At 41.4% G+C, this 15554-nt stretch overlaps 1 protein-coding gene across 1 annotated transcript; it reads right to left on the minus strand.

The window, feature by feature from the left end:
* Positions 1 to 9310: 9310 nt before the first annotated feature.
* Positions 9311 to 14675, minus strand: ndufs5 (NADH:ubiquinone oxidoreductase subunit S5). The gene is made up of 3 exons (XM_085446438.1): positions 14591 to 14675; positions 12876 to 13095; positions 9311 to 9523 (listed from the first exon to the last, which is right to left on the minus strand). Exons 2-3 carry the CDS (start codon positions 13089 to 13091, stop codon positions 9419 to 9421), a joined length of 321 nt encoding a protein of 106 aa, XP_085302564.1. The 5' UTR covers positions 13092 to 13095; positions 14591 to 14675; the 3' UTR covers positions 9311 to 9418.
* Positions 14676 to 15554: the final 879 nt, after the last annotated feature.

Genomic DNA, 15554 nt, shown 5'->3' on the forward strand with positions numbered 1-15554 from the left:
CCACTGCACTCAGCTCTGGGTAATCTGCTCCAAATCCCTGCAGGAACATCCATTCCTCTGCATTTCTGCCTCTGTGCCCTTGGGCCTTTCCTCCTTCCTATTAAACTTATTATATCCTATTAATTATGACTTAAAAAAGCAAATGACCAGCAACATGCAATCCAAACACAGAGAGGCCAGCGGGTTCAAACCCAGAACCTTCTTGGTGTGAGGCGCTAACCAACACATGACTGTGGTTCATAAAAACTAACCCTGTTCCTCTTGATTTGATTTTAGACTTTCAGTTAAACATTTTTAGACAATCAACATAAAAATGTGCCCCAGATTGAAACTATTTGTTAGATGATTTTTGTTATTAATTTCACAAATCTACTAACTGATAGATCTAAGAGGTATCACGCGACTCTGAAATGACCCACAAATGTTCTTCGAGCCTGAATAAATGTCTTTAAATTATTTGCCTGGTTTAACAAAAGTCAAAAACATCCCATTTACAAAAGGGAGAAAAGCACTGAAAGGTTAAACAACACTGCTGTTGCTTAGGTTTTCTATCAAACAATAATATTGTAATACAGGCGTATTTGTATATATAGGACATATATACACGCAGAGCTTTTGGCCTCTTCCTGTGACAGACTGTAGCAGTTCAATCAAACCAAACAAAGGTACTGGATGGTTGACTGGCCTGATTTATAACTCGCAGCCAGGATTTACATGGACACGGTCTGTTCCCACAGCTTAGTCTCAGCAGCGTGTGTGTGTCTGAATGTGTGTGTGTGTGTGTGCTGCAGGAAACAAAAGTAACATAAAACAGAGAGAGACTGTGACAGAGATGTAGAGTGAGAAAGAGCGACGAGGGAAGACAGGAAAAGAGATTTGAGGAGCGAGAGAAATCCAGACATTTGCAGACTAACGGTCGTAACTGCCGGTGAAACTCTAGTCTCTTCAGGGCAGCATTCCAGCATGGTAACAGCCACTGATGAGAGTTTCACTGACATTCATGCTCATTGGACAAAAACAATCCCTGACACACACCGTAACATGAAGCCACCAAACAAGAAAACACAACTGATTAACATGTGACTCATTGTGTACATCCTGCAAAATCTGGGAACCTGCATGCTCCCAACTAACCCAGTAAAACCTGAAACAACCCCCCAAAATAGACTGAGATATGAAGTCTGACAAAGAAACTACAAACTGTAGTTGATTGAAACTAAGTTATTACCTTAACCTGACCTTTTTTTGTGTTCTATATATTCTAAATATTAAGTGATTCACAACGTCACAATCTTCGCAGGAGTGGATGTCCCACCAAATTCCCCCTGAGGTCAGACCGTGCAATGCTCAGAGAAACTGTAAAAAACTAAGAGCTACATCTCAGACTCTACAGGCTTCAGTTAGCATGTTAAAGTTAATGACAGTCCAATTAGTGAAAAAATTAACAAATAAAATATGTTAATTTTTTAGAATCAAGAATCAAAGTACAGCAATGACGCAGTGAAAGTACAGACCTTAGCCAGAAATACTGTGGTGGGACCTTATGAGAGCTATGCATAAAAGAGTGTGAAGAAAACGAAGAAAGTTTAGCAAGTTTAGCTCAACAATATGAAATACTGACAGAGGCACACAGGATACTGCTACTAAAGCTGCTGAATTATGAGATAAGCTTAGTTTTTCCTGTAGCTGTACATGTCTTATACTGTGGTTTAATATAGTCACATTTATACAAACTACATTTTTCTATTTCCTTTTTATAAGGGTGCACTGATTAGCTTTATTCAGTAATGCAAGTAGCTTTAGCAAATGCTAGCTTACCCACTGTTTCTATTTCTGATGATTAAAATTAAATACATTGAATTTATTATTTGGTTGACTGACCTGATTTATGTGGTGCTGCTAAATCCAGTCAAGGGGGGGAAAAAATCCCAGATAAACATACGCAACTTAAAAGCTAAAAGCTAACTAGTCTAGCTTATTGAGAAAAAAAGGACCTGCTATATTTTATGCTTTTAGTTTTAAGGTTTTCCAGTTTAAGTTGGCTTAAATCCCTTTAGATCATACTTGCATTTATTAGATTACAGATAAACAATATAGGTTTGGAAATATATGTATATAAAAAACGAGTCAGCAATCAGTGATTAGCTTAGCATAAGGAAAAAAGGCTAACATTACTAACTGTAAAACTTCAATTTAATTCATTTTTCTTTTGCTTTTAAAAAAATATATTGCATAAAAAGATGATACTTGCTCCCATGTCTGTATTTAACATATAAAGGTTGACAAGATTATTGTTTGTTTTTGTTTCTTTGTGTATAAATTAGATAAATTACATATTAAGTAAGAAAGATCAGCATGTCACTGAGCTGAAGGGTACAACCCTGTGTCCAAAAAGCTGAGATTCTGTGTAAAATGCAAATAAAACCTGATGTAATGATCTAAAAATCAGTAAAGCTCCTGGAAACAAAACAAAGATAATATATCATATGCTGGAAATAAGATTTATTGTTAAAAAAAAACCTGCTTAAAGTTTATGTTTGTTTAAAAAAAAAAAAGGTTAGCAAAGGGGCATGTTTACATCTGTGTTGCATCACCGTCTCACTGTGAGAATCTGGGAAATAAGGAGAGCCATATCTATAGTTTCCAAAGCAAAACCTTTTCCCATTTTGTCTTATATAGGATGTAGCATTTCAACACTTCCACGCTTGTGCTGCGTGTCTTCTAAAGGACATATTTGAATAAGATAAGTCAGAAAAAATGGAGAAAGGTAGGACAATGTAAGTGATGCAACTTCTTTCCCTCCCATGCATAAATGTAATAAGCATATCTAAAGCGTGTTCCTTACGTCAGTTATTAAAAGTGTAACTAGTCAGTGTAATATAAGAATGAATGAGAAATGCCTCCCTTTAAACTGCAGCTGCCAGCTATGATGAGTAACACACCAACGACTGACTGACTGGATAAATGAATGGCTAGACTGAGCTCCCCCACGCGTGCACACACAGACATACATTAATACACATGCAGACACACACACGAAAGTATGCATGCATAAATACACAAATGGGACTGGACTGCCAACAACGCTGCTTGGCATGAGTGTACTGGAGTCCATCAACATGAGAGTGAAAAAAAAGGACAGCTAAACAAAAGAAAGAAAAGTATGTGCATAGATGAGCAAGGATGACACAAGAAACAGGATCTCTTATTTGAATGACCTGATCGTTTGTCATCGTATGCCTGTCTTGTATACGCTCGTCAATATTTACTGCTCCAGGATGTGGCGATAAGCAATGTTAGTGTGTCTGGCTTTGTTCCACCTTTATTCACTCATGGTAAAAATGCTCTCTGCAGACCAGAAAGCTGCAGGGAGAAGAAAATCAACACAGAGAGTCTTGGCCAGACAGACAGGCAGACAGACAGAAGGGTGGAGGTGCCAGTCGTGAATTTCACAAAGAGCAGAGGGACGATTTCAGCACCATGAAAACAATGCTGAATGACTAAATGGATAAGTCACTTTGTTCCCAAACAAGTCCCAGGATAAAAATATCACACTGGCAACAAGCTAGTGAACAGGATGGAAAATATAGTTGATAAAATGCTGGATGTTTACCCTCGGAAGCTGACGGAGACTAAAGTAAAGCTAAAATGTGAATGAAGTTCATTCATCAGGTGGACACCACACTCCAAATGAATGATAACATGCCCACTGGTTCTCAAATGGGGGTAATCCTAGCCTGATAACAGCCAGAACCACTTGAAGAGGAAGGATTTAAAGCTCTGAAATGAGGCAAGGATCATACTATATGCTTGGAAAGTCTTCATTTTTCCTCACCATCAGGCTTTTTAAAATAAAGAAGATAGGTTATAATCAGCCAAAAAGTGACTTGTGTCCACACCAAAGCCATAACCTGTAATGAAGCAAATGAGGCACGGTGGAAACTACATGTTTGGTATAAAAAAAAAAGAAAAAAAAAAGGAGAGATGAGTAAAAATCCAAACATCCGCTGGCTCCCAGTGTCTCAGATGTTCAGATTTTGCTGCTTTTATTGTTTTAGTTTTTTAGTTTATCAAAATGAGCAGTTTAGATATATTTATATATTCCAGCATGGATTAATTAGTCTTTTGTTTTTATTTTATTTCATTATAAATTGAGCATCTCTTGGCTTTCAACTGCTGGACGTACAAAAACAGGAAACCTGGAGGTGTCACCTTGAGCTCTAGGCGCCTATAATGTCCACTTTTCACTTGTTTATGACAGTAAGCAACAACAGCTTCCACTGCTGTTAGTCTAAATTGGATGATCTGATTGAAATAAACCAGACATTCCACAATTCATTGCAAATTAAATAACAACCACGTCTCCCACTATAACAGTCCTGTCTTCTATCCCCATCCTCACAGACATGTTGGTGCTTTCCTGCACTGTAACGTGCAGTAGTAAGGAGGTGTGTCGTGGCAGTGCAGAGGAAAAAATGGAAGAAACCAATTTAAAACGACCATTTAAATGGAAATGAAGGTTTGAGAGTGTTAGGAGTGTAGTAGTCTGAAAGCTGAATGTCCAGCATAAGGCTAGAGGGAGATGTATATTTGACCATCTGGTGCTGAACGGCAGGAGGGGACTCCTGCTTGAATCCTGTTTTTCCCTCCCTCTGGCTGCACCTTGCACATTATATCCAGTATTTTCCAGACAGATAGACAGCCTGCAGTTATGGAGCCCACTGGGATTCATGCAGCAGGTAGAGATGGAGGTGCTGCTGGTGATGATGGGGTGTCTCTGGATATAATTGGCTGCAGGGATGCACGGATCAATAATGGCAGCCTCTCACGGGGCGTGTTGGTGCACATATAACAGAGATATAGCTGCAGCTGGTGTTTCGTGTCACCAGCGTTGCACGCTTGCCTCGCTCTCTCTCTGTCTGTCTTTCCCTTTGATTGTGAGGAGGGAATGTGTTTGCATGAATGGACATCAGACATGGAGCCCAAACGCTGTGTGCGCGCACTGAAAGGCTGGAAAGCAGGGAGCTCTTTGTCCAACACACGGCCACTGCTTGGATGGATAACACCAACTAATTACATTTATCCATTTGTGGTTGGCACTGTTGACTAAATGCTGCTTCCATACTGCTGCTGCTGAGTGTCTCATTAGGAGAAACAGCCACGGCAGCCTTCTCACGACCCAGAAACCCCCTCTATATCTCTCTCAGTGTGAATGTCCGCTGGTTATTTCCAGCCCAGCCCTTCAGCACACAAATCATGAGCAGTGTGCTTAGAAACAGGGCGGATGTATGAGATTACTAAAACTTGCAGTGCATCTCCTGGAAATCACGCCAATAAACGCAGAGCTAATGAGCAACACGTTGAGTCTGGGGGAAAAAAACAACAACTCCATCCATATATTATAACCTGTGCACAAGTTATGATTGGTCTGCAGTTCTTATTGAACATGTCTGTAAATTTCTTTTAAAGTGAGTAACAGCGATCCGTTTTGAGCTAATAAGCATCAGTGTTTTGTCCCTGTAAACACTCCATAACAGCAGCGGGCCTGACAGCTCGTGAAAACACATGATCACGATGGTTTGAACGCGCACGAGAGTGTGAAGCACAGACAAGAGCTGCCTGCCTGCATGAGCTCCGGAGCGCTTACCTTCCCCGGGGCAGCAGCGGTCCTGGAATCCGAGCACAGCGCGAGGGAGGCCGGGGATGCTGCCGCCGCTGCTCCCTCTCCTCCTGGGGGTAGATGGGTGGATGGAAGCTTGGATGTTTTCTGGCTTTGTATTCAAGGTTTTTTGCTCCAAAACCGAACCGACACGCAGCCGGTGGGATGAGGCTGGAGAGAACAGCGGGCAACGTGATCCTGAATGGTAATGGCTGTCCTATTCCTCCTCCTTTCCCCCCTCTCTCAGTCTCTGCTTCTCTCTCTCTCTGCTCCTCTCGCCTTCAGCAACCCCCCACCAGCCCTCCTCTCCCGGTCCGCTTTCACACACACACAACCTCTCTTTTCTGTTAAATAGGCAGTTTTCACGGCTACGATACTTAACCCATGACTACTGAGTGTGTAAGTGTCGCGGAAATTGAGATTTCGGGTGTACTCCTGCGTCATCTGTGGCTCAGCAGCACCGCCAAACCTGGACCGAGACGCGCGCGCGCGCACACACACACACACACACACACACACACACACACACACACACACACACACACACACACACACACACACACACACACTTTCTCTTAAATCTCTTAGAGAATAGGGAAACCACAGGCGTTCACAGTGGTGCATTTGCTCCATTCACATATTTCGGGATTATGTAAAAGAAGCAGCGCTTGATCTGGTCCGCGCTTTTACGCCACATGCGATCGTATTAATCTGGGATTTTATAATCCCTCCATACTACCATCGCCACCCCTCCTCTCCCTTCTCCAAACAGCTGGAGGAAGGCAGGGAGTATCTTAAAAAGCAATTGATTACAGCTGGAGGAAGGGAGCGCAGTGGAAAGCATTGGGAGAGTTTGGGGTGCCGCTCCCAGTCTTCTGGGAGGAGATCCTTCACAGTCTGAGCTGACGCTGGAGTCCCGCATTACTCATTTGGAGAAAACTGGACTCCTGGAACAGACCGGACTTCACCGCTCTGTATCTAAACATATATAATTTAATTAAATAAAAGGGAAAAAAAAGGATTATATGAAGGTATCTCTAATATGAAACCACAGAAGATCAACACAGATTCATGCAGTTATCACTTTGGCCCCATGTGGCATTTTCATGTCTTTTAGCTCACTGATTTGGGGTTGCCAATCACTATCATGCTCCAGTTTGCCTCCAGAAAAACACAAAAAGGCTCCAGGAAAAGGCCTCTAAAACAAATTAGTCTTCACCTGATTTAAATGTCACCATCCTCCCTTTCAAGATCATCTTCTCATGCAGCTCTCGATCATGTTAAACACTGCTTCTCTTTTTAAATTGCTCTGTGGAACTTTTTACCGCTCTGGTCTGGGATCTGTTTCAATCTTCTCTTTTCACTAAACTGACCGTCAGGTTGCATGTGATGATAAAAGCTAAAGTCTGAAGTGGGGTGATATATGCGGGTTTCATTAAGGAGCGTACTGACCAACCTGTAGTGGTAATGTTCAGTGCAGTGAGTAAAAATGATGTTTTTTAAGGTATCAATGTATTTGGCGCTCAGGCTGATAAGACGTTGGTTTAAATCGGTACCACCTGGATGTATGGCAGGTTGGGTTGTCCAGCCACTGCTGCAGGATAATCCCAGTTTTCACCCTCCCTCCGTCACAGCTGATCAGCCCGGTCACAGAAGGAGAAGCACAGCTGGATTATCTGCACTGCTGCCAGTTTCACCAAACAGCGCATGAACCACCAGCTACACAAAGTGTAAAGTTCACTGATCTCAAGATTCTTTCACTTGCAGTTAATTATTGACCAATGCTGAACTGATCATCGTTACATTGTGTAAAACGTTGTTCACAGCTGGAATGTTGTGATAATGGGAAGCATAAATCATTTCTGGAAATCTTTTGCAGCGCAGGCGGGATTATCTTTAATTTCCAGTTTAATAAAGCCAATCTGGATTTGAACTGGAAAACAGTGGGACCAGCTGCTTTCAGAGTGTGTGACTCAGTCCTCATGGAAAAACATTCACCCACACGTGAGGACAAACAGTCAAAACCTCAGAGGAGGTTGGTGAGACTTTAACACTCTGGGGACTTAGCTGAAACAAAAAGATAGAGGGATACAGAAGGTATCAAGCAATCATTGTGACGAGTCACATTTCTTTCTGTTGCAAAAAAAAATCTACCATGTTTGACCTTCAAATGACCTTAAAAACAAGACCTGATGTCAGGAATATAGGCAGATCACTGGTAAACTAAACTCACTCAGCTTTGGTATACAAATCTGAGAATCAGTGTGTGAAAAAACATACAAATATAGGATAAACTCATCTCCATGTCATGAACCATGAACCCCCCACCATTAATTTTGCAGAGGATCTGACCTCTGTGTCCTCACTGGTGGCTACAGGGATGCATATAATTAAATCTCACGGTGGAGTCTGCATGTATAAAAGAACCAGAGGACGAATAAACAAAGAATTACCATAAATGCAGCCATGAAACTCGAGTGGGTTGAAGAAGAAGTGCCTGGGTGTAAAATCTGAGGAACCTGAGTGTTTTATCTGTGCTCCTGCTCCATCTTGTGGTGGCTCATGAAGCCTCCTAACCCCATCAGCCTGATTTAAAGGCTGCTTATTGACTCAAGGATGTCAGGGAGCATCCATTCAGATCTATCTCTCATCAGGGTGGTTGAGCTGTCCCTCGGGAGCACTCACTCACTGATCCACAGTACACTTTACTAAAATTAGGTCAGTGGGTTAAGAAAATAGACTTCACTTTAACTTGCACTTATATTAAGACACCGCAGAGCAGACTGCTGACTACAACAACTGGAAGGGCAGTAAATCATTTCATAGAAGTCAATAAAGCAGCTGTGGTGAGGATATTAAATTCAACAACTGTTGGTTTACTCACTGCATCACTCACAGGCCTGACTTTTAATGCAAACATTAAATTCTGATTTAACCAATATTCAGCTCAACATTAGGGTTTAAGGGCTAAACACACAGAGCACTTTGGAAAATTACAATAACAAAAGATGAAGGGTAGACCAGCTGTTATACGTGCACATTTCAAACCATTAAGTCTGACAGCTTCCTGGAGGTTTTTGAGGAAGCTCAACTGGGAGCAGACCCAGAAGTCATTGAAGAGATCATATACCTCCTCTACGTAGCCAAACCGCAAACACAGAACTGCATGTGCTATGTAACTTTTACAATAATAAAAACTGTGCTGCATTCAAATGTTTTAGGAGTATTTAGTGTTGTTTCATTAATCTTAACCAGCTCGCAATGTGTTTTTAATAGACACTTTGCTTGTGTGAGTTTTGCAAAGGAGATATTCCATATAGTAATAATAGATGCTCTGTCTATTAGTGTAAAATAGAAATACTTAGTACCTCAAATTCTAGTCTTTTTTGTTTGCTGTTGTTTTGTTTGTATTTGAATATCTTGCTAAAATCAAGAAAATGCACAACAATGTCAGTTTACTGGACTGTTTTTTTCTTATTACAAAGTACTGAGTTTGTACATTTTTTGTGAGCCTGTAAATAGAACCAATAAATTTAAAACTGCAAATGAATTAAGATGAGAAATAAGATGAATCCATCTCCTCAAATACCCTTATATATAGTGTAAATTTCAGAATACTATAAGGAAGATAACATGAAATGAGAAGGTGACGACAGTGGGTGATAACATTTATTTGCAAACTTGTACAGGTGAACAGGAAATAAGAGATATCTGATTGGCTATACACAAGAACAGAACTGCGGACAGCTGGATGTTCCTTCATGGAGTCTGTTCAGCCTTGCCTGTGTGGTGGCTCGGCGGCGTGTATTTCCCCTCCTTAATCAGCTTGTCGCGCTGCTGACGGATGGCATACAGCCTTTCGTGCTGCAGGGAAGATGGGGAGAAGAGAGAGATATATAACAGGAATTCAAAATAAAGGGTGTTCTGCATCACCTTTCAGTTCAAAGTAAAAAAAATTTGTTCTTCTGCCACCATCTTTTACTCCTTGCAACATGCGTCACTGTTAAACACCACAAGCTTTAGCTCCATTGGCTCTACAGTCCCAACCACGGTTCTGTAAAAGCAGCATCTTCCTGTCCACATGCACTCAGCAGAGATGCAGGGATTCCTCTGAGTGATGTTCTAACATCTCAAACGGCCTGTTTTAATGAATGCTGATGTTAAAATTTGGCATGAAGATGCCGCACAGTTAATCTTTAAAACATGTCCTCAGTGGAAGCAAATCTGACGTGAAACCTTGAGGCCGAAGCGGACATGCATCTTGAATCAGCACTTCATCCCGCTCCATCATGTTTTCAAATGATGACACACGGCTAACAAGCAAAGAGCGAGAGTCTGAACTTTGTGCTGCCGCTGCACTTCCACCCAGAGCTGTCAGTCTGTCCTCTGCTGACTCCTCCACTCTGTCAGATAGGCTGACTTCAGTTCAACTACATTACTTTGCAGATTTGAAATGGACGCTAGTTTTTCTTTCACTTTTTAAATAGTTTTCTTATTATTCAAACTCTGCATGACAATCAAGTCATTTAATGCCACAAAGGTTAACAGAGATGCCAACATGTCAAATACTCAGGCAAAATAGGCTGGTTTGTTGAATTAAGTAAGTAAGTAGAACTTTATTTACATAGCACCTTTCTAGATAAAAGATCACAAAGTGCTTCACACAAGGATAACAAAGTATAAAACAAAACAGACAACAGTTAACAAAATGCAATTCTAAAAAGATGTGTTTTTAGTTGTTTTTTTGAAAGAAGCTACTGAGTCCACAGATCTTATGCTCAGTGGGAGAGAGCTCCACAGCCTGGGAGCCACAGTGGCAAAAGCTCTGTCTCCCTTCACTCTCCACTTTGTATGGTGAATGATAAGTAGACCCTGGTCACATGACCTAAGAGACCTGCTAGGAACATAAGTCTGTAGAAGTTCAATGATGTAGGAAGGTGCTTGACCATGAAGAGCTCTATAAGTCAGTACCAGAATCTTGAAGTGGACCCTGAATTCGATGGGGAGCCAATGCAGCTGTATTAAAAACGGTGTCACATGTGAGTACTTCGATGTTTCGGTCAGAAGTCTTGCTGAAGCATTTTGAACAATCTGCAGACGCTGCAGGGAGTTTTTATTTAAACATGTAAACAGTGAATTACAGCAGTCCAGTCTTGATGAAATGAAAGCATGAATGACAATCTCCTGTCTTTGCTCCTACGCAGAGATTTATATTAATATTCCAAAAGGAGTCAAAATGAGGACAAATAATGAGAAAGCAGATGGCCACGTCACTGCAAGCATAATTGACTAACAGCACATTGATTTTTTTCCCCCCCAATATAAAGATACAGTGGGGCAAAAAAGTATTTAGTCAGCCACCGATTGTGCAAGTTCCCCCACTTAAAATGATGACAGAGGTCAGTAATTTGCACCAGAGGTACACTTCAACTGTGAGAGACAGAATGTGAAAAAAAAAATCCATGAATTCACATGGTAGGATTTGTGAAGAATTTATTCGTAAATCAGGGTGGAAAATAAGTATTTGGTCACCTCAAACAAGGAAAATCTCTGGCTCTCACAGACCTGTAACGTCTTCTGTAAGAAGCTTTTCTGTCCCCCACTCGTTACCTGTATGAATGGCACCTGTTTGAACTCATCATCTGTATAAAAGACACCTGTCCACAGCCTCAAACAGTCAGCCTCCAAACTCCGCCATGGCCAAGACCAAAGAGCTTTCGAAGGACACCAGGAAAAGTATTGTAGACCTGCACCAGACTGGGAAGAGTGAATCTACAATAGGCAAGCAGCTTGGTGTGAAAAAATCAACTGTGGGAGCAATCATCAGAAAATGGAAGACATACAAGACCACTGATAATCTCCCACGATCTGGGGCTCCACGCAAGATCTCATCCCGTGGGGTCAAAATGATCATGAGAACGGTGAGCAAAGATCCCAGAACCACACGGGGGGACCTGGTGAATGACCTGCAGAGAGCTGGGACCAAAGTAACAAAGGTCACCGTCAGTAACACACTACAACGGCAGGGAATCAAATCCCGCAGTGCCAGACGTGTTCCGCTGCTGAAGCCAGTGCATGTCCAGGCCCGTCTGAAGTTTGCCAGAGAGCACATGGATGATACAGCAGAGGATTGGGAGAATGCCATGTGGTCAGATGAAACCAAAGTAGAACTTTTTGGTATAAACTCAACTCGTCGTGTTTGGAGGAAGAAGAATACTGAGTTGCATCCCAAGAACACCATACCTACTGTGAAGCATGGGGGTGGAAACATCATGCTATGGGGCTGTTTTTCTGCCAAGGGGACAGGACGACTGATCCGTGTTAAGGACAGAATGAATGGGGCCATGTATCGTGAGATTTTGAGCCAAAACCTCCTTCCATCAGTGAGAACTTTGAAGATGAAACGCGGCTGGGTCTTCCAACATGACAATGATCCAAAACACACCGCCCGGGCAACAAAGGAGTGGCTCCGTAAGAAGCATTTGAAAGTCCTGGAGTGGCCTAGCCAGTCTCCAGACCTCAACCCCATAGAAAATCTGTGGCGGGAGTTGAAAGTCCGTGTTGCTCAGCGACAGCCCCAAAACATCACTGCTCTCGAGAAGATCTGCATGGAGGAATGGGCCAAAATACCAGCTACTGTGTGTGCAAACCTGGTAAAGACCTATAGTAAACGTTTGACCTCTGTTATTGCCAACAAAGGTTATGTTACAAAGTATTGAGTTGTATTTTTGTTATTGACCAAATACTTATTTTCCACCCTGATTTACGAATAAATTCTTTACAAATCCTACCATGTGGATTCATGGATTTTTTTTTTCACATTCTGTCTCTCACAGTTGAAGTGTACCTCTGGTGCAAATTACTGACCTCTGTCATCATTTTAAGTGGGGGAACTTGCACAATCGGTGGCTGACTAAATACTTTTTTGCCCCACTGTAAACTGTAGTGAAAGTGCTCTGTCCAACAACACATGGGCTGTCATGCCAAGTGTGGTGTGGAGGAGGTGAGATTCGGGTGATGTGTTAATTTTTAACAGTTTGAGAGAAGATTCATCCTCTTAATGGAACTAGATATAACTTACGGTTCTAGCTTATTACAACTATCCTCTATAATTAGATTACTTTAGTATCTAATCGTTATTTCTGATAATGCAGCAGCCGTTAATTAAACCAGTGCAATTTGCACAGAAGCAGTCGAGTATGAGGAGTCAGATTACCGTCTTCTGCCTGTGCATGCACTCATAGAAGTCCTCAAACTCCAGCTGGCACTCCTTCTTGGCACGGGTCTGCCCGATGCCATGAGAACATTCGATCCACTCCTTCTCGAAGGCGTGGCAGCGTGCCGCCCGCTTGTTGGGCTGCTCTCCGCTCTGCAGCAGCAGCCAGCGGTCCAAGTTGATACCGAGCCGCGACTGCAGATCCACGAACGGCATGATGCTGAACGAGGAGAGGCACAGGACCGAGAGAGATTAAAGTGAGGCAGGACAGGGCAAATTTTATGCTTTTAATTTAAAATGAAACTTAACAAATTAAAACTGGAATTTGTAAGCTGGTCTAACTGAACTCTAGACATATCAGTAACTGTAATCACTGAATACAGGTATTTGGATCTACGGTATTTTATATCTATAAAGGCAGAAGTAAGGATTTTAATAAAAACTAAGCACTCATGAGTTTTTAAATATAGCAAGCAAAAAAAAGCAAAAACTCAAAGTGATACAATAAAAAACGAGTTCAACTAAATCAACCTAAATTCTGCCCAAATCAGGGGGTTGTGATTTAGTGGTATTAGTGATGAAACTTACAATTACATTTCAAATGTAAGAATAAACTATAGTAAATAACAAGCTCCTGTAAAGTCTTTTTTATATACTTTTGGACATCATCCCCCTTCTCTTCAACTTCTCTCAGCCAAACTATTAAAAAAATATATATATACAGAAAAATGAATAAATTAAAGGAGAAATTAAAAAACAAAAAATTTAAATCCCAAAATTTTGTATGTTTGATTCTTTTGGCCACAGTTATCTTTAAAAATCTGCTACTATGACAGCACTACCCAGTTTAAAGGAGGACAGTAATTTAAGTATTTTATTTCTATATCAACAACAAAATAAAAAGCTGGCTATTTAACTTTTAGTGTTTCATTATCTTTCAGCTGTTGGATCATCTGTCTCTCTCTCATACAAGCCCTCTACATGTCCTCCTTTTACTACATTCGAGCTCCGTCTTCAGACAGCATATCCCCTCTCTCTTCTCTGCACATGCCCAAACCATCTCAGCCTTGCTTCTCTAACTTTGTCTCCAAACTGCTCGAACTGATCTGTCCCTCTGATATACTCATTTCTAATCTTCAACTCGACCACCTGTCTTTTTGATTAACCAACCATCGTCCAGTCACAGCAGGTCTCACTACATCTTGCAAACTTTCCTCTTCACTCTTTCTATCACAAATCAACCCCCGACACTCGTCTTCACCCACTCCACCCTGCCCACCTTAAAAATATAAATGCTCAGACTCACTGCCTACACTACAAGCAGACTAATCATCCTCACATCTCCACAGAGCCATGGAAAAAATCTGGACTCTTAGTAAACGCCAAACTGTCTGCTAACAGCTAACCGTAGACAGCCCGTCGTAAACATTACAGGAAAAACACATAAAGACGAAAATATTCGTATCTGTAATTAAAGTTAACAAATGTATGAAGTAGTTATGGCTGTTGAAATGAATCCGTTACATTACGATAATATAACCCGCTGCTGAAATCACCCTTCAATGACAGCCACCCATGCTAATCACGGACCGCATTTATTTCACAGTATTTGCTCACTGACGCAATTTTCAAACTTCATTTAAAATCTGCGGTGTAGCAAACACGTCCACAGCCTGTTTACGTGTCGCTATTTCCCGTTAAATGTTTGTATTTACCGTGTTTTCTTCAAGGCGTTTTAACCTTCCTCCGATTCTGCACGCCCCGCTTTACGGCTGCTGAACAAAAACACTGCCGTAAAGTGACCGACTGGGGTGGAAACACATCTGCCCTTCTTTTGCACCACCGCCATCTGCTGGTGTGGCCTCAAAAGTACAGTTACATTTTATTTAGCAATTTAACAAAGCTGTGTTGAAGCAGCACCAAAGTTTAGCGATTTTCAGAAAAAATTCGATGATTTTGATAATGTGTAATATTAAAGTATAATAAGATATAATAATCCTAATGCAATGTTGCTTTTAAGAGAACTATAGAGAAGATTATGAGGAGTTGCACTGTTTTTCTGTGGCTGTAGATAAAGCATATGATAGGGTTACAAGAGAGAATGAAGCTGCATGAGGAAGTAAGGAGTGGCAGAGAAGTATGCGAGGCTGGTGCAGGATGTGAATGAGGACAGTGAGACAGTGGTCAGATAAGCGGTAAGAGTAACAGATGAGTTCAAGGTGGGGGTGAGATTTTGGTTTGCAGTGGTGAGGGACAGGCTGACAGATGAGATCAGGCAGGAGGCTCCGTGGACTGAGAGTAGGGAGCAGGTAGAAGAAAGCCTGGAGAGGTGGAGGCATGCTCTGGAGAGAAGAAGAAGAGTGAAAGCCATTAGAAGCAAGACAGCATACGTGTCTGTGAATGAGAGGAAGACAGATATAACAGGAGATGCAGGGAGAATGAGTAGATGCTGGATAACAGTATTTTTTAGTTTTTCTACATAATAAAGAAATGTGGTAAATGAAAGAAATGTGTCAGCACAGCTCTTAAGGCTTAAATTGTAAAAAATAAATGCATAAAATGACAGAAATAGTTATGGGGGCTCATTGCCCAGATTGCACTTTAATTATAATTATAGTTTCTGGTAATTCACAGAAGATTTCCTTGTTTTTGAAACTTTGGACTCATTGTGGAAAAACA

Source organism: Copadichromis virginalis, linkage group LG22 (assembly GCF_057382275.1).
Source record: "Copadichromis virginalis isolate Kocher_CV1m ecotype Utaka linkage group LG22, C_Virginalis_male_GT1.1, whole genome shotgun sequence".
Lineage (NCBI taxonomy): Eukaryota > Metazoa > Chordata > Actinopteri > Cichliformes > Cichlidae > Copadichromis > Copadichromis virginalis.